This window comes from Pteropus medius, unplaced genomic scaffold (genome assembly GCF_902729225.1).
Source record: "Pteropus medius unplaced genomic scaffold, Ma_sr-lr_union100, whole genome shotgun sequence".
Classification (NCBI taxonomy): domain Eukaryota; kingdom Metazoa; phylum Chordata; class Mammalia; order Chiroptera; family Pteropodidae; genus Pteropus; species Pteropus medius.
The window spans coordinates 1,193,193-1,212,728 of NW_024352947.1; the positions used below are offsets into that span (position 1 = coordinate 1,193,193).

Consider the following 19,536-nt stretch of genomic DNA (forward strand, 5'->3'; position numbering starts at 1 on the left):
CCCCAATGCCACCGTCGCACTGCCCGGAGCAGGGGGAGGCGTTTCTAGCAGGAGAGAAGGACAGGATTGGATGCAAATCAGGTTTTCTGTTCTCCCTGTGAGGAGGAGCCGCTGACCACGGGCTCACAATCAACTACTAAATGAAGGGTCACCCCGGCCACCTTTAAACAGTGCGGCGGGAGGGCAGAGAGAGTTGAAGTCACAGTATCTTTTGCAAAAACATTGAAATGATTTCATGAGTCAGCTCAGGAAAGAGGAGACCCTCCATGGGGACAGCCGAGCAGACGGACAGATCCCCTGACGACCCCAAGCACCTAAGGCGGCCAACCCCGGGTCCTCGCTGCACCTGGAGAAAGCGCATTCTGCCCCTGCCCTTCCCGCCACCTGTTTTTAATCCCTCACGGAAAGGGCAAGGACCTGGGCTGTGTCACAATTTCGTTTACCCTCGGCAGGTCGCGCGACGGACTTCGCCAGCGGCTGAGGTGGCTGCTTTCAACCTGGGTCTACTGTGGCCACACGTGGGTTCGGTTTCGTCCTGAGCTGCAGTCAACCGACTTCCTCCCTGGGCTCTCGCCCCTCCCTCCCCCTCATCGCCCGCCCTCCTCCCCTTTCTATAAGCTGTCACCGTCCCTGGTCTCCAGAAGTGTCCACATGCACAAGAAACGCAGCTCGGGAGTGAGTCGGACCATCTGACTGTTAAATAGATTTTCTTGCCCACGATCGACTCGTGTAGTAAACCCCCGGATCTCACACAGATGCACGTTGTACGGAAATCTCAAAAAGTAACTCGACAAAGACGTTTCCAGAGTTTTAAAGCTATGACAGAGGCTTCGAACTGCGCTGACCCTGAGCACGGCGTCCGGGGAAGTGCTTTGAGGATCCTCCGTCAGAGCCACTGTGTATGAATCTGCCATTCGATCCCGCTTAACTGTTAAACAAACACGTATCCAAACACCCACGTTTCTTCTCTAGCTCGTGAGTCTACCCGAGCACAGGGAAGAGATGACGGTTACGGTGCTTTTAAGCCCATGATCATCGCCCGCAGCCCCGCGGCCCACCCTACCTGCGGCCTCATCTGTGTGCAGTGCTGGATCCACTCGAGATAGACGTTGCAGAAGCTGGCGCGCGTGATGCCCTGGAGGCACGGCACGTAGTCGTCATCCGTGTTGATGTTGAACATGGTGAGGTCTCGCTCGATGTGGTGCCACTTGGCAAAGGCCTGCAGGGACTTCAGGAGGGACGCATTTTCGATCCAGGAGAGGAGTTTGGGGGACGTCACCATGTAGTAGATGATGCTCTGCAGAGGGAGAGCGGGATTCTGAGCGCTTCGGGCCACGCAGAAGCCAGAGAGGCTCTTCGCTTACTCTGTGTCACGGAGTGAGTGGCTGTCAGGGAAGCCGGAGACATGACACTTGTTTTTCCTACGCGATTTAATGGCTGAGACCCACTTGAGACATTCCGAGATGTTCCCTCTTAAGGGGCACTGGAGGGAAGAGGGACGCGCAAAGAGTAGATCGCGAATAGAATGTACCGGAACAGACTTCCTGTGGGGAGGGGCGCGAGGCCAGCCCCACCCTTCCCGAGGGAAGCCCAGGAAAGCCTGTCGGGTTCCTGCGGGCCTCTGAGTGAGGCTGACCAGGCTGAGAGAGACCTGGGGGCGGGGGGCTGTCTTCTAGGGCCCCAGGCAGCGAGTGTTTGGTGAAAGCAAACAGTAAATTCCTGGCAGAGGCACTCAGGGCCTGTCCCCAGGTCTCGGCCCCACCTCCTGCTGATGTAGAGTTAAGAAAACTGTGTATCCCTGAGGCACGATGACATCGGCAGCCAGCGGCTCCTGAGCCTGGGTGGGAGTCAAATCACTTAGGAAACATGTTTAAAAACAGGGGCGCATGGGTGGTCCCGGGCCACTGGGTCGGACTTCCTGGGCAGGGTGTGCCACTCTGTGGTCGCCAGGCTTACTGGGGGGCCCGACACCACGGGGCTGCCCTGGCCCCTCAGAGGCGCCCACCGGGAGCAAACCGCAGCCCTGCACGCCGCCTGCCCGCCTGAAGCTCTCGCATCGGCAACGGCCCCGTCCTGTGAGACAGTCCAGGGCGTTGTTGTGCCGCAAGCTGCCACCTGGCAGGTTTGGGGACCTCGTTCGGCCCACAGCACGTGATCTCGGATCTGTTTATCGGATCGCAAACTGCCACCTTAGACAACACCCGGGGGGCTGGGAGGCACCTTTCTGGGTGGTAGGAGAACTGTGGGTGTTGATGACCCGTCGAGGGAGGGAGGCATGACAAGGAGGGTCCTGGCGTGGCCCCCCAAGTCCTCGGGAGAAGCCGAGGGCACAGCCAAGGAGGGCGCCTCTCACCCTCGCCCGCCGGCCCTGTCATGGGGCCCACGGAAAGGCCATCGGGGGGGGCTCCAGATTCCCGAGAAGTGGCTCCGTATCGCACCCCATCCCCGCCTGGAGCGGGTCGCTCAGACCCTTGCCCACGCCGGGCGTCGTCTGTCCAGACGGTGTGGCCCGACTCCAGACCCCACACTGCTGGAACCTTTGTTCATTCAGTCCAAACAATGCCCTGGGACCTCCACACGCAAGTTGTCACACTGCGCTCTGGGGACCCGAGGGGGGAGCAGGGGTGTGTGGCTCCCGTGCTCAGGACGTTGCCAGGAGGTGAAGTAGAAAAGGTCTCAGAGCAGGGGACGTGACTGCCAGCCTCGGGGCCCAGGCAGCTTGTGAGGAGCTCAGACCATGAGCGCGGGGACAGAGAGGCCCTGAGCGCGGGGACAGAGGGGCCCCTGAGGGGACAGAGAGTCCTGGCTGGGACAGAGAGGCCCTGAGTGGGGAAGGACAGAGAGGCCCTGAGCGCGGGGACAGAGAGGCCCTGAGGGGGACAGAGAGGCCCTGAGCAGGGGCCACAGCAGCAGGAGGGCGCAGCCGTGCTAAGGGCTGGGAGCACAGCAGGTGTGCGCCTGGCTGTAGAAGAGGGGAGGGGGGTCGAAAGCCCAGTTTAAACACCAGTGGAAGGTTCTGGAGGGCAGACCAGAGTCCGGCCCTGTTCTTGAGGCTCCAGGGCTCACCCGCCTGGCCGGCCTGGGTCTGTAGTGCTGGTCCCAGCCACCCTCCTGAGTAAACGCCACCCGCTCCGGTCCCCTTGACCCGTCAGCCACTGGATCCAACCTGTCACCACCTAGGAACTAAAGGGGACACTCACGGGACACTTCCTCTGCTCGTCTAGGGAGGCGCCAGGGATAGCTAATGGCCATTTAAGGTCTGTTTCCTCCTCCACAAACACACCGTTTCCACCTGTGTCCTGGCTGCCCAGCGCGCAGTCGCCAGGCCCCTCTGGCTAGGGCACCCCCACCCCGGTCCAGGGGACACCGCAGGAGCATGCCGTGGCAACGTGCAGGAACCTGATTAAGGGACAGTGGGTGCGGCCTCGGCCTTCGCCATCCGTGTCCTCACTCCCGTCCGCTCCGGCCTGAGCGCAATGTGGGGAGACTCTCAACACGGTGGAGCCCGCGAGGACTCGCTGGGCCCGCGTGACCACACCGGCCTTCGCCCACGTGACAGGGGAAGACGCGCCTCACGCACGTGCCCACGACTCTCCCACGGCCGTCTGCCAAAGCACATGCCAGCTGCCCTGCCGAGATGGCCCGGAGGTGACCAGCTACGACGGCCGAGGGGACGAACCATGACACTGCCATGAGGTCGCGACGGCCCGATCTGCTCTCCGAGCCCCTGGGCAGGACAGCTGTGGCTCCCCCGAGAGTCCGGGGTGAACCCCGCTCCCCTGGCACACGCGAGGGTGGCGGGCGGGAACCGCGAAGTCTGCCTTAAACACCCTGCCACGGGAAAGGGCTTCCGACCGCTCCTTGTTGCCAGGAGGTGTCGCCTTGGGGTGTGGCGGCGAAGAGCCATTTAACCTCCTGACCGGCACAGTCTTTCTTCTACGTCCTGTGAACCTGAGCAGCTCCTGACGCTCCCACAGCAGCTGCCTCCACTTCTAAACGTCCTGCCTTTCCCTGGTTGGGACTCGGAACCTACAGGGCTGTGTCGCCCCCTCATTCTGCATTTGCTCGTTTCTGCCCGACCGCTCGTCTCAGCCTTGGCACTTTGGGGTCTCAGACGGCTTGGCGTCCTCGCCTTGAACGGCGTTAAAATGTGAACCCCTCTGAGGACCGCCCAGGGCTTCCACCTGCCGAGGGCTCCCTCAGAATGGGGGTCGCCACAGAGACCCCGCGGCTGGCCCTCCGTCCCCACAGAAAACACCTTCCCCGGTTGTCACTCTGTGTCCCCGGCCAAGACTCACCCTTGTTCCCCGGGAGACTTATTCCAAAACGGCACGTTTTCTGAGCTGAACATGCGCTGGGCCGACGTGGGGGCCGCGTGACGGCAAACGGCACACGTGACGAGTCCCCAGAGGCTGTCGGAACTAATCCTGACCATCCCGCTGTGTTTTTGGGTTTTTATCATGAGCTCGGAAGGTAATTCTGGTGCCAAAGTGGTCGTTTTCAGAGCACCTAAACCAACACTCACGATGTGGCGGTTTTTTCGGGATGATTCGATTTATCATCACCGCCACTGCCACAGCTCGTGTGAGTTAGAGGCGAGGACACAGCTCTAGGCAAGAAAACGCACTGCCTGTCAGAGCCCGGGCTTGGAATAGGACTCGGGGCGCGACCCTCAGGCTGAACCAAAGCCCCCGAGGATTTTTCATAAAACCCGTGGTTCCCAAACCCGGCTGGGCCTCAGGTTCAGAAGTGACCGAGAAGCTCCAACATCTAGCTTTTCAGGCGCCTCCGAGCCGGCCCAGCGTGACACCTCAGACAGGTAGACAGGTGTCCGGGACCCAGCGCGGTACCTTGACGTAGTATCGGATGAGGAGTCTCCGGAGGTCGAACACCTGCAGCATGGTGGCCGCGTTGTTGTCCGTGATGCTGTAGCTCTCCAGGATGTACCGCGTCCGCGTGACCTCCCAGGTGAGCCAGCGCAGGTTGAAGGCGGCGTTGCAGGACAGCAGGTGGGGCGCGTGGCCCGGCTTGCAGCAACAGCAGCCCCGGTCGTCCTCGTCACCTTCCATGATGGCTTCCACCTCCCTCTGCTGGCAGTAGGTCCCTGGCAGAGCACAGACAGGAGGGGAGTTACACGAGAAGCCGGAGGATAGCTTCCGTTCAGAATGGGGTGCCCTCGCCTTCACGGGCGGGGAATGGGGGTCCCCTCGCCTTCACGGGCGGGGAAGGCCCAGCGACCGGGAGGCCGGCTTGACTTTTCGTTCCAACGGCGCCCCAGCTGAGTCGCCGCTCTCACGATCGTCACCTCCTTCATTCCTTCCTGTTCACGCCGCCCCTCGCCTCCTATGTGTCGCACTTCCACGGTGCCCGTGGACGCTAATGGTTCTACCCGTGTCCCCTTTCCAGAACCCGCAGGTCACAGCTGGCGTCCGAGCGTACTCGGTCCACACGGAAGAGTCTCCAGGACGAGTGCCCTGGGAAGGCCCCTCGGCCAAACAGCAAGGGCAGCTCGTCACCTCACGCGACCGAGACCAGCTCTGGGTCTCGCGATACGATGACGGGGACAAGCACCTCTGGGAGCGAGACGCACAGGCGAAGCACTTCACAGGTGGCCCAAACAGTCGGTCTCAGCGTGTGGCTCTCCGGAGGCCAGTGCCACTCAGGGCAAGTGTCAGACTCGTGCACCCGGGGAGGACGTCGTACTGTGCAGGAAATCCTGGGTGCGGACACCTTCCCCCCGCCGCTTTGATGGCTGCCGTATCTGATGCTTTTTCCCTGGCAAGCCCAGGAGTGTGGACATACGCGTGGCCGGCTGGTGCGGGCACGCCTGTCTCGACGGTCAGCCAGGCTAGAGGTAGAGGTGACATTCTCGGGGAAAGCTGCGACGCCAAAGGGGGACAGGTGTCTGAACAGAAGGCCTGGCAACTGAAAATCAAGCCCACCCCTCGCCCCATCCCATTCACTCCTCCCGTGGGGTGGTGGCCGTTGGCCCCAGGAGGCCTGGGCCAGAGAGGTGGGGGGCGAGTGGAAACCTGACCCTAGGGACACATCTGAACTTAATTCTGAAAGTGACAGGCAGGTGATGGGGGTTTTGAGCCCTAAGGAAACCTGAAAAAAGTCGCCGAGTCCCCTGCGGCCTCACGGGAGTAAAGAGAAGAGATCAGTGACAGGAACCGGCCACCCACAGTCCCATTGCAGGGGGAAAGCGATGGGGTACGGGCTGCTTCCGGGAGGTCAGAGGAAGCTGGGCCAGGCCATGATGTGACGGGGTCTTCGAAGGGACACGGGTAAAAGCCTCCCCTGCGGCAGCAAGGCTGTGTTAAAACACGACGCCAGCTCGCTTCGCCCCGTCCGGCGAGGACGCGTCCCTTCCGGCCTGACGCCCGGCACCGTCCAGAACCGGCCTCCTGGGCATCTTCCTCCTCATCTGACACGAGCGCTTTGAGCAGAAACGCTCCGTGCTGCGACAGCTCGGCCTGGATTCCACAGGAAACCCCAGGCATCAGCATCCTCACGCGTAGTGTTATTTCAAAACCAATCGCGTTTCAAAATAACTTCGCCAGACATTCGTTTGACCTGCGTTCTCATGTGGCTGCCTTCATCAGCCCGGCATGCCAGGCCCGGGGTAGTGGCAATGAGGGGACAGAAGAGGAGCGCCCTAAGAACACAGGCGGTCCCAGCCGTGGGGCGGGCGACAGAGCCGGTGGCCAGTGCCTTTCAGGCTGCAGGTGGGATTTACAGGCACACGCTTTGGGGTGTGTGCCTGGGGTTATCACATAAAATGCATTTCCTTCCGAGGTCACAGTTAACAGCATTTCCGAATTGCTCTGGGCCACAAAGGAGGAGGCCAGCTGAGCTCGGAGCAGGTCGCGCCGTGAGTGTTTGGACCTCAGGGGGTGTGTATTACACGTTGGAGACACGAGAAGCGGGAGACGGGCCCAGCCCCAGCCACGTCTCGTCGGAGATGTGGCCCCTGGCGTGCTACGGGCCACCCCAATGCTTTTCCAAAGGCGGGGACCCTAAACTGCGGTGGCCTCCTGCCAGCTGGCCACAGCGAGGGCTATTTGTGACATATCATATATATATTTCCCTACTCCTGCCCATTTAGTTGAGAAAATGAATGCACTCAGCTTTCTAGTCATATTGAATTCAAAGTCAAATCATCTTCCTTTTCTCCCCGAAAGTTACTTTTGAGTGCCGGATGTTCAGATATATGCGGAGCCTGGTAACGTCCCACGGGGGAGCCCTGTCCTCCCCAGACCCGCTGTCCAGACAAGCATGGCTTGTGTCTCCCACCACGCCACATAATTTGAAATGAAGAAAAATACGTATTTAGGAATTCCGAATGGAGCACCTATCATTTTACGCATAAAGTTTGCCACAAAAGGATTTAATGGATTACTCAAGCTACGCAGACCCGAGGACTGAGGGCTCGCAGATGGCCCGAACGTTGCCACAGTGAAGAGGGAATTCTAGATAGTTCCGAGATTAGGGCCCGAGCTGCAGCTATACATGGATCAGCCAGTTAGGATCAAGGTTTGGGTTGGATTAACTTTAGATAAGATTAGGTTACACAGATACTTTTCAAATGTCCCCACATACCAGTGGTTATGGGGTGTTAGCCCAACTACGAGATGGCTGATAACGTTTCTCAGAAAAAATCCTGCCGGTTGATAGTTTCCAGACCCGACGGTAAATGTGGCCACGTCCGGTGACCACGCCTTTGCTTCCCACGCTCACCCTGCGAGGGTCATCAGGCGTCAGGCTGCAAAGCTGCGGGAATGAGGGCCCTGGCTGCGGGGGCGGCGCTGCTGTCCAGGGAAAACTTCTGTTTTTGAGTTTCAACACTGAATAGATTTTTAAAGAAGAGTGACTCATTCTTTCTATATCTATATCTATATCTATATCTATATCTATATCTATATCTATATCTATATCTATATCTATATCTATATCTATATCTATATCTATATCTATCTCTGAAACAGAGATAGTAACACCTGCCTTAGTGTTTGCGTAAGGACTATTCTGATATCATAAGTGAAATGCTCCGGGCGGGGCAGGGTTTGGGTGGGGATACGGGTAAGACATGGAGTCCCGTCCTCTGCGGGTGTCACCGTCTAACGGAGCCTGGTTTGGTCAATTTTTCACAGCCTACAGGAAAAAGGACTGAATGTATAAACTTTGCAGGTATCCCCGAATAAACTGGCTTTGATCTTCACATTATTGCTTATTTTGTTATCCAGAATCATTTTTTGGCGCCTGCCCTGGGTGGCCCCAGGCCCGGCACAGGGATAACGGCCCGATGACGAGCATTCATGGTGTGCGCACGCAAACGCCCGAGAACAAATATGATTTTCATCGCAGCTGTGCTGTAAATAAAAAGATAAAGCGATCGATATCGGTTATGTGCTCAAAAAGTGGAAAAATTTGACCACCTGGGAATGTAGAAAATATACAGAAACGCAGTCTCATTCATCGGAGAGAAAATACTGAGACGTGAATAAATTAGCAGAGGAGGGTGTAGCTGCACAAGTCATAGACGAGGTGAATGTCCACAGGACACCGTGCGTTTCCGATATGATTTTTTTGATCGTTCCAAAAACCCGCTTCGTAAAACGACGCTTACGTTCCTAAGACGCCCCCCGGCATGATTTGCGGAGAACAGGCCTCGCCAGAGGCGGACACGGCCATCCGTCCTCTGCTGAGGACGGGGATGGGAGCTGCCCGCGCACAGCTGCGGCTGATGCCAGCAGCCTCGGAGCTGTCCCCGCGCGGCCGGCCTTAGGCAGGAGACCCGCTTTGCCCCCAACCAGAGGCCGCTTGGGGGCAGTTCAGATGGTTCACGCCGGCAGCCAGTGTCCTGCTGCTTTACACGTCCCGTCCCCCACGCGCCCGGGCCCACACTGGAACCCCCTGGCCGCGCCCCTGGACCTCGCGGTCTGCTCCCCGCCCACCTTCTCCTGGGTGCCCTGGCGGAGACCTGGTCGCTGCTCCGCCCCAGGGGGCTGACCCCTCCCGCTGGCCTCTCACGCTGGCTCCGAGGCACACAGAAGGTGTCCCCTCGCTTCTCGCTGGGGCTTTCGGGCTGCTCCCTCCCTGCACCCACGCTGTCCTCTCTCGTCGCCTCTTCCCCGGCCCGTCTACGACCCCCTTCTGTGAAGAGACCGGCTCTGGCTCACCGCCACTCGTCGGCACACCTCCTGCCATCACCCTGGGGATTTTGGCGTCCACGGAAGCTCCTCCCAATGTCCCGGGCGGCCGTGGCACCTGCGATGCTCTGTCCACTGTCCTGATGTAGGGTGGGGGTGTGGCACAGCTAGGCGAGCGACAGGCCGTGTGGGCGACGGAGGCTTTACCCCCCGTGACTTAGTGTCTAAGGAGCTGTGACAACACCGTGGCCCAGATTCCAAACCAGCGCCCCAGAGGCGGAGGGAGGAAGGCCAGGCGGTAACACAGCCAGCGGGTTTGCCGAGCTCCGCCGCCGAGGAGCCGTGAGCCTGGGGAGAGCAGACGCGGCCGGGCGCTCAGCTCTGGCCGTCGGTCAAGTGACGGGAAGCGAGGGGACCGTGGCCGTTCGGTGGGAAGTGGGGGACCGTGGCCGTTCTGAGGGGCGCTGTCACCGCCGGCGCGTGGTCTCCCTTCCGCTCGGGGTTCGCACGCGCTCAGGCGACCCCCTCCTTTCCGTTCTTGCTGCCGTCCCTGGTTCTTGGTCTCCTCGGGCGGGTGGCCGCCCTCTCGTTTGCAGGGCTGCGAGTCCACATTCGTTTTTGTCCTAGTCCAATAGGAATGAACGAACCCGTCCTGCTGGGTCACCGGGGTGACAGAGGAGGAGGAGGGAAAACGGCCTGGACACACAACCGACTCCGGCTTTTCCATTTGTCAGCGTCCGCCTACTCGAACGACAGGTTAAATGGGACTTAAATCCAACAGATTCCATTTCTTTTGAAAAACCTTGAACTTCTAAAGCACATTGTCTGACACCCTGACTCGGATTCAGAGCCGGTGGTTAATCCGTCGGCTCTTGAATGGTTTCCTCAAAGGCTCCCTGGCTAGGAAGACGCAGGTGACACTCGTCCACCCGATGGCAGTGGGCACGTCAGCCCTTTGGCCTCGCGGCGCCCCGAAGAGGAGTCCTTCTGTTCTGGGGCGCGTGGGCCGAAAGGCGAAGAGTAGAGATCGTGGCTTTCTTCCTTGCGGTCTTGGTTCGCATTTGTACCATTCACTACGGTACCAGCCGATGGCAAGAGGACATGCCATGGACCCTGATTATTTGAATAAATGTCAGTTTTTTTGGGCTACCCAGGGTCAAAACCCCGATTCTCTGCTTGGAAAATTACTTACTGTGCCAGGGACCAGGTAACTGTCGACCAATCCCCTTTTTTCTTTCTCTTGGGGACACATTCCGCAGCCCCCCATACCTGTGTCCATTCTGGACAGCGGACTGAGAGCAGTGATATACCCCAGGCCTGGCCCGTGCGGCCTCCCACGCAATGCCCCGCTCTCTGCCTGCTTGGCCTGGAAGCCCAGGGTGACCTCGAGAGCAGCGTGCTGGGGAACGGGCGGGGCTCGCACGGGCTGGGACCCCGGTGTGTGGACTGGTCCCGCCCTCTGCTCCCCGCCCCCCTCACTGACCGGGCTCTCTGTGGGCACGCAACAGGCATCTGTGGTGCCGGTCGTGAGGTTTGGGACTAAATTATTACAGCCGCTGGCATGACTTCAACCGACGGGCCCGTATCGCGAGCCTCGGCGAGCAGCGGGATCACCTCCCACTAAGGAAGCGAGAAGTCACACGGTCTCTCGGCCCCCGCACCCAGAGCACGTGCATGTGACCTCGCCAGACACGGACTAGCGAGCTGGTGACACGAGGGAGTGGACACTGCGTGGAACGGGTTCTGAAAGGGAGGTGGCAGCGGGGGCGTCCAGCATCCAGGGTCGTGGTGCTGGTGATGTCAGGCCGTGCCCGGGTGTGACCTTGGACATGCTTCTCGTCTCACGGCCACCAAGCCGGCTTCTCCAGCCTTCTCCGCAGAGCTGCGCCCTGCCACTGTCTCCCTAGAAACCCTTCTCTTGCTTAAGTCAGCAAGAGCCGATTGCCGTTGCCTGCAGCTAAGAACTCAAGCGGGTACGAATGCTTCCCTCTCGGTGACAGAGGGGCAGGTGGGCCTTCTTGCTCCGTGGCCGCAGGAGGCTGCCTTCCTCCGGGGCGCACCGCTCATTCTGTAAGGGAGAGTCGGCCCGCACCGTGAGCCGCTCGCCTTCCCGCTGATGGCTTCGGGAGAACCGTGCACCTGTGTTTTTACTGCTCCAGGTCGTGCTGAAGTCGGGCAAATGTGACCCAAATAAAGCCTGATGTTTGGGAAAATAGGGAACAGAACGTGAAATGCCCGAGATCGATCTTAGAAAAATAGCCAAGGAGGAGAAAGAACACGGACCTTCCCGGGACACCACACTACACGCTGGGAAGAAGAGAAACCAGAACAGTCACGCGAGGCAGCTTAGACGCGGCAAGCCGTGCGCTCTCCCGTGCTTGTGTGCCCAGCTCCCGCCAGACGAGGTCAGAGAGACCGCATGGCACAGGGCGAGCGGATCGGGGGCAGGTCACTGGCATTTTTTTCTCAAGACATCGCTGCTCTGCTTAAGCCACCCTCAGTCAGCAGTTCAGCGGTCGGCAGGAGGAAGGACAGTCCCCAGCGATGACAGGCAGATGCCCGGGGCAGAATCGGCTCACACGGCGCCACCCCTGCCCCGTCGGCTCTTGAATGGTTTCCTCAAAGGCTCTCCGCGGGTGCGGGTTCTGCTTCTCCGTCCGTGTCGGCCCAGTGAACCACGTGATATGACAAGGCCCCTTTTCTATCCCTCGAATGTGAGCTGTCCTTGCGAATGGCTCTAGCCGATAGCGTTGGTGGGAGAGACATGGCGCCTGTCCCAGAGGCTGGGCTGTGAGAGGCCTTCGGTGTTTGCGTTGTCCCTTTGGGACTCCCGAGATCACCTGGCTCTGAACATGCCCAGTGTGGCCCACTGGAGGCTGCAGGTGACGTGGAGATGAGCCAGCGTGCGGGGCGGGAGCCAGCCCCAGGCGTGGCGCCCTGGACCCCCCCAGCCCGGCTCACGTGCCGGCTGGACGCGGCTACGGGCGTGACCCCAGGTGAGTGTGGCGGGAGAGACACCAACCAGCTCATGCGATGGTAAGAAACGGTACGACACTTGCTGCCTTAAACCGTTAACTCTTGCGGTGGGTGGTCACGCTCCCCAAAAGAGTGGATCTGAGTGAGGCGGCAGCATTTGGTGTGGCAGATGGGGCAGAGCCTCCGCCTGTAGCGTGAGGGTCTGGCGGACGCAGTGCCGCGGACTTCTGAAATCTAATTCACTGCGACTCGTGGACACAAAGATCGTTAATTCGCTGAGAAGCCGTAAGCCGCATAGCTCCGATTCAGCCAGGCCGGCTTTGACAGTTCTTCCTTTCGAGTCCAGAGAAAAACGAACGCTCTCAAAATAGACGATTCCGTCGCATGACCGTGTCTGAGACACTTAAGGTCCACCCTGCCACCTCCTCTCCCAGTGGCATTTTCTGGCATTTGTGCAAAATTTCAGGGACACGCCCTGTAGAATCTGATCGCTACTTCCTCGGCCTTTTCCAAAAGAAGCTCCCTCGGTCGGAGCGTAAAATTGGTGAGGACGCATAGAACGCCCGTCTAGATCACAGCACCCCCGTCCGTGATTTAAGAGAAGACCGTCGAGTTTATCTGAGAATGTCATCGAAAGGAACGCTTGTCACAAAACCGACTTAGAAATTTCCACGCGAAGAAGCGAAGACACGGCTCTTCGGGTAACCGTGGCGAAGTCGGGAACGGATGGCCGTGTGCTCTTGGCCAGGAGATGTCCTCTGGTGCCTGCGAGGTTCTGGCTGGCTTTGACCTGGCCCCTCGTCACCTGCCCAGCCCTGTCTGTGACCCCTTCCTCCCGAGGCCACATCTGGCCGCTACGTGCCTCCGTGTTGTACCAGATGTCCCCTCCTCTGCCTTCTGGCTGTGGCCTCCCACCCGCCGAGCTGGCCCAGGCCGATTCCAGGGCTCCTTGTGTGGACTCCACGCACAGCGCCCCACACACGTGCCACCACGATGCTTGGCTCACTGGTCACGAAGGGCTCATTCCATGTGTCTTCTCGGTGAGGCTCCGAGCGCCCCCCGTGGGGGCCCCTCACAGCACCCACCCAGTGCTCACCATTTAACAAGGCTGAGCAGACATCTCCTGAGAAACAGCAGCCTCGCTGGTCCCACTAGCTACTCGGTGTGTTCGCCTGGATTGCTCGCAGCGTTTTACATTAAAACATCCATGCTACGGCCACGCCACCCTGAACGCGCCCGATCCCGTCTGATCTCAGAAGCTAAGCAGGGCCGGGCCCGGTTAGTACTTGGATGGGAGACCGCCTGGGAATACCGGGTGCTGTAGGCATTAAAAATCAAAACGGAACGGTCGATCACACCCCACATGCGAGGGTCCGCCTCACCCAGGCCCCCGATTGTGGTGAACGTGCCTCTGCTGCTCAGGCAGAAACCGGGGAGTGTGCCCAGGCCCCTTCCCCCAGCCCGGCGTCCAGTCTGCTCCTCCCAGCTCCACATCCCCGGCCCTTCTGCTTGGGTGACTGTAAGACGTGCCTACGTGGCCTCCCTGTTCTCCCCTCCAGGACACCCCCACACAGCCACCAGCACGATCTCCTACAGTGCAAACGAGGGCGGTCGTTCCCCTTTCCAGAACCCCGCACGGCTCCCCATTCCCACAGAACGAGACGTGGCCCCGCCCCCATGACCTGGCCTCCCCTCCCGTCCCGTCTGTGCCACGTTGGCCAGGGTGCTCGTGACCTCTAGTCACGCTGCGTCTCCCGGGCAGGAACCCTGAGCGGCTCCCGGCTCATCCATTCAGCACTTGTGGATTCTCGGCCTGGAACACCCCACTTCCTGTCCGCTAGCCCAGCGGTCCCCAACCTCGTTGGCACCAGGGACCGCGGCTCCTATGAGCATCTAACGCCTGATGACCCGAGGTGGGGCTGAGGCGGTGATGCCGGCGCTGGGGAGCGGATGCAGACACAGACGAAGCTTCACCTGCTCACCTGCCGCTCACCTCCTGCTGTGTGACCCGGTTCCTGACAGGCCAGGGACCGGTACCGGCCCGGGGGCTGGTGACCCCTGCTCTAGAGGCCTCCCCTGACCACGCCACCCCGGGCGGCAGCCCCTCGCGGTCACCCTCACAGCGATCTCGGCTCAGAACCTTGTCCGCTCCCTGACAATGCCTCCCCCAAGCCGCCTCAGTGTGCTCGCTCGCTTCCTTAAGTGTCTCAGACACAGTCACGCTCCTCCAGGTGTGGTCCCCACGGCATCTCCCGCGTCAGAACTTTGCCGGACACGGAGGACGTGTTAGAAAAACACGTATCGAAAGAAGAAATCGACAGACAGCCCAGGAGAAGAGACACGAGCACATCTGTCAAGCCAACCCCTGCTCCACCACCTACCCTAACCCCAGCGTCCGATTAACGGAGACACTGGGCTCAGACGTTCAAGATTCAGGCCGACTCGGCAGGCGCCAAGCGCTGAGCATTCGCCTTGGGCCTGCGCCTACGGCATCTCGTTAAAATAGCACGTTATGAGGCAGCCACGCTCGTCATCACCGTCGTCTTACAGGTGAAAGGCTCAGAACGCAGAATGACACGACCCCTGCGACCCACAGAACCAGGCTCTGTTTTAGGCTGGGCGGACGTGAGGCCCACACGTGTCCCACGACCTCCTGTTGAGTTTTCCCCAAAAGGACTGGAACGGAAGTCCTGACTCGCCACTCCGCAGGTTCGTGCAGACAACGCATTTCCCTCCTTACCCCTGGGCTGCCGGGGCGCGTGTGTACCGGCGCACTGGACGATGGCGGCGGTGGCCAGGCCCTGACTCTCACTCTGTAGGCCAGGCCTTAAATCCTTGTCCTCTGATGGGGACTTAGGAAAGCTTTCTGGCGACTCACGCGGCCTCGCGGCCAGGAGCGTCTTACCCTGGAACTCCAGCCCGCGCAGCTGGAAGGTGACGAGCCCGTTGCCGACCTCGATCAGGTGCACGAAGGCGTTGAGGTCATCCGAGGCCAGAATGAAGCAGTCGCCGGAGCTGTAGCTGCCCCAGCGGCCCAGCGCTAGGTCGCCACAGAGGGTCGCCTGGAGGGCCCTGGTCACGTGCTCGTAGAAGATGGCGTTGCGGCTGCTGCCGTCGCTCCCTGGGACAGAGCGAGAGACGTGGTCAGCGCGCGGGCTGCTCCCGGGCGCTCGGGCCTCGGCCGCGGGGTCCTCGCCTGACCGAGGCAAGAAGGGGGCTTTCCAGGAGCTTCGCACACTTTAGCGGACCCCGTGAGACCCGCCTGTTTTTTTCCCTTGACTCTGTTTCTAGGCAAACTCATCGGCACAAATGGATCGAGTTATTGTCTAGATGCAGAAAACTTACGAACTCGTGTCTCCGGCTGAGGCGTCTCGTCCGAGCCCCAGACGTGTGCGCCTCTCCCCTGTGCGTCCGAGCGCCCTCACCCCCACGCGCCCCAGTCGGCCCGTCTGTCCCGACCTCAGTGATGGTGAGGGGCGCCCTGCTCCACAGTGGAAGCCAACGTGAGTGTGTGTGTTTGGGGGGTGTGGAATTTGGGGTTTGTGGTGTATTTCCTTCATCTCCGTGCTGGGCCCTGACTCCTTCCGCTCCCTACACTGATCTCTCAGGATGAAGGACAGAAATTTTTTGAATGAGGCCGAATAAACTGGGAGGCGCCCTAGGTTTTGGTCCTGTGGATCAAGTGCCTGCCGGGAGGAAGGCTGGCCTTCGGGACTTTCGTTTTAGGAGGATCTTTCCTTTGGGGAGGAAATTCTAGCTCTGGAAGCATAACATGGCCCAGAAGAGAAACCATTGCCTATTGGAGCGGACAGAGGTTCAGGCAGGTCTGTGATAAAGACTGTGGATTTGAACAGAGCCCCCGGTCTGCCCTCCTGGGACCCAAACATTTCTGAGGGGACAGGGAGGTGAAGGCCCCAAGTGCACCGATATTAGCGCACTGATCCACCGCTCTCAAAGGATAGAAATCGTTGCTAGGCATCCAAGACAGTTAAAAGCTGAACTGAAATTGGCATATTTATAACCTAAGTATGATTAATGGAAAGAAATAAACTGCTCTGCGGGCCGAGTCATGTCGTGCCGGCCCAGGAAGTACCAGGTGGCCCGGTTCTCCGTGTGGAGGAAGCCCGCCCGCCCGGCCATCAAGCTCCTTTCCCGTGAAGAGCCAGCACGCACCCTGGGACACGGAGCAGAGCTTGCTTTGAGTCTCTGGCACTTTTAAAGGAAGGGCCTGACGGAGAGAATTGACTTTTGCTTAATTGTTCAGAGTGTTCGATATTTAAGGAACATGAAACAATTTAATTCACTAAAAGTGGAGAGCTTCCCAGAACGCAGCGACCACACGTGATCAGGTTAAAACGAGACAAGTTCGTGAATGACAGAAGGCACGGTGCACTTGTGATACTGTCCTTATGCCTCATATCGATGGCCTGGTGACGTCATCGAGTCCCATAGCTGCACTTTGCAGATATTTGTGCCCGCCTCCAAGTTACACTGACATAAAGTTTTAAAAAAAAAAACCTGTCTCTTCGAGTATTTTTAAATTTCAACTTATGATTTCAAATGAATCGTGTATACACAATTCGAATCCAGATAATCGGCATGATACGATTCCTCCTGGACATTTTTGGCACAAGGGCGAGCGAGGTAGATAAAAATCAGGAAGTTAAAATTTGCATTCTGATATGAGAGGAGAAACAGTAGAACGATTAAAAATTAGATTGTGGAAAGAAAAAGTAAAATGATTTTCTAGCAGGTCAATCCTTCCATAGTTGAATGTTGACCAGAATTTCTGATGACTTCCAGTCCTGGGTCCTGGATCCCAGAATGGCTTGGTCCGAGGACACCCTAATGCTGACGTTACGCCAAGGAATTTTTTTTTGCTAAAATATCAAGGTTTAATGTCTGTATTTGACATTTATCCTACACAAAATAAAATGTCTTCATTCACAGAGGCGCTCAACACGGCATCAACTCTAAATAACGGAGGAACGCGTTTCTGAACCGAATCGGTATGACTGACCAGTCTACCTGCACGATTTCATCTTCACGGTCGGCATGTGGACCAAGACGCGCGCTATTTCCACAATGATTACAAACGGTAATTAATTCCTTTTTTGGATGGAAGGAATTTGTCTAAATGGCAAAATAAATAAACAGATAAAAAAAAAGAGAAGGAAGGTGTCTTCTTACCTGGATCCCCTTCGATCTGGACCACCAGTCTCGTGTTGGAATTATCCACGCGCCTCGTGCTAGAAGGGGCCACAAAGGGTGAAAGGTCACGAGTAGCTCCCTATGGGTGAGAGAGCTGGTTTAGGGCCCCAGCCGTGTGAGTGGGAAACGCAGGGGAGCTGGAGTCACGTGTGAAGATGACGGCTCCATGTGACAATGCGGCAGAAGGGGCTCTCGTGGTGAAGGGGAGAGGGAGACGTACGAGGACCACGTGCGGTGGGGACGTAAGGAGTTCTCAGGATGGGGAGAAAGCCACGTGCGTGTCTCACCAACCTGGAGCCCCGGATCCAGAAAGCCAAAGCGGGCACTCGAAGTGCCCGGGGAGCGCCCCTCCCTCCGGAGCTCAAGGGCAGAGCGCGCGGGGCGTCTTTCTTCCTAATCTGATTCTGGAAAGTCGTGGAGCGTCGTCGAGTCTCCCCCACCTGCTTTCAAGGGCTGGGTGAGCCCACAAAGGCCTTTCCCGGATCGAACCGTGAAAATACGACCGCTTTCACCGGCTCAGGAGAAGACGGATCGTCGGTAGCCGTGGTGACAAGTGGCCACCGGAACCAGTCTTGAACCTCTTCAATTACAACGCACCTCGTAAGCCTGCCAACCCATGGTGGCCCCTCGCTTCTAAAAGTCATCCAGCGAGGGACAGACTCACGCCAGGAACAGTGGCAGGCTCCCCGGGCGACTGCCTGTGCAGAAGGTGTCACCCCGCCGATGCCTGAGACGTCACCAGCCCTTGAACGTCAGGTGTCCCCCGAACCCTTATCAGTGTCACAGTCTGCTCCGCTCAGAGAGACCGTGCCTGACCGGCTTTGTCACTTCAGTTCAGATACTGAGTGGTGGTCTCGTCATCCTTGGGAGGATGAACTACGAAACCGATGTCGACCCCATGCAGTGGATGATATTCAACTACTTAGGACCTATGAAAACAGTCGCGTCACGTGGCTAAACCCACCTAAGCCATCCGGAAAGGGCTCGCGCCAGAAAGAGATCAGCGGACGCCGGGTCACAGAGCAGGCCTCCTGAGCAGGTAAGGATCTGCCCGGCCCGCCGGCAGAACGTGGCCCCTCGGCTGCCTGGCCGCTCTACACTGCCGTGCCCCCCGGCAGTCTTCCCTGGCGCCATCCCCGCTGGCCTCCCTTTTCACTTCCTTCCACGTATGGCCCCTCCCTCCTCGGCAGATCTCCCCCCCCCCAGCCAGCTTCCACCCTCCGCTTCCTCCCTCTCCTCAGTCCTCTGCTGCCACTCCTCCTCCTTCTCTCCTGGCACTCCCTGGCCATGAATGCCTTCCACTCCATGACTACCGCCGTCAAGCCCCAGCCCCACTTCCTCAGCAAAGATGCCACCACGGCGAGAGCCACACGGCACGTGCTCACACACGCCTGGCTTCTCCTTAGGACGCTCACCACAGTCACCGTTACTAGTAACGGCGACATCGTTACAGGTCTCATGATGCCTGTGTATCGACTACGTCTGGTTATTATTCTAGGTCTACTTATTATATGACTAAAAATGATGCCATCGGTGGCACCCGTGTAAAAACTTTACACATATTAACTCGCGACTACCTTCAGCTGTAGGTATTCTAATAATACCCATCCTCACGGGGGAGGGATCTGAGACATGGTGACATTAAGTGCCCAAGGTCACACGTCATACGCTTCTTTGTGTGATCATTTGATTCTATCTTAAGCCAGACCTAAGTACCACGAGGGCAAGCATTTGGCTCACACCTGGCTCGGAAGAGTCGCTCAGTCAGCATTTGCTGAATGAATAAATGAATGGTCAAAACAACACTGCTTCTCAGGTGTTTTTCTTTGATGACACCTGCTAAGAAGAAAGGAGAGTAGCTGCTACCAGACGACATTTAAACTCAATCGCTGACATCTCGAGTACGATTTAACAAATGACGAACGCTCGCGATGGTGCTTAAGGAAAAACCTCTGAACACAGAATTATTCTGAGAGCTCGTCTCTCGGAAATCAGAACAAATAAATAGATACTTAGATGGAACTGTCATTCAAATAAATGCAAAGAATCGTTATCAGAAAAAAGTATTTTCTTTTCTGTGTCTGTCTCGGACATTCGAGAACCATCTCGGCACGACTGTGTCTGGGCCTTGTGGGACGGGCTCTAACGGACGGGCTGGCGAGAAGGAGCCCCCGGTCAGACCCCGCGGAGGTGCAGA

General features: G+C 58.3%; 1 protein-coding gene and 1 non-coding gene across 2 annotated transcripts in view; one reads left to right on the forward strand and one right to left on the reverse strand.

Moving 5' to 3' along the window:
- LOC120592594 (pecanex-like protein 2) overlaps positions 1-5,137 on the reverse strand; it is a 12,551-nt gene extending 7,414 nt beyond the window's left edge. The window contains exons 1-2 of the mRNA XM_039850337.1: positions 4,851-5,137; positions 1,064-1,297 (exon numbers count right to left, since the gene is read on the reverse strand). Coding sequence (XP_039706271.1) covers positions 1,064-1,297; positions 4,851-5,069 — 453 coding nt within the window. The 5' untranslated portion in view covers positions 5,070-5,137. The remainder of the gene's footprint in view (positions 1-1,063; positions 1,298-4,850) is intronic.
- An 8,199-nt stretch (positions 5,138-13,336) lies between these two features.
- Positions 13,337-13,455, forward strand: LOC120592677 (5S ribosomal RNA). Its single transcript, XR_005650188.1, has one exon. It is a non-coding gene; the product is annotated as a 5S ribosomal RNA (ribosomal RNA).
- The last annotated feature ends 6,081 nt before the right edge of the window (positions 13,456-19,536 follow it).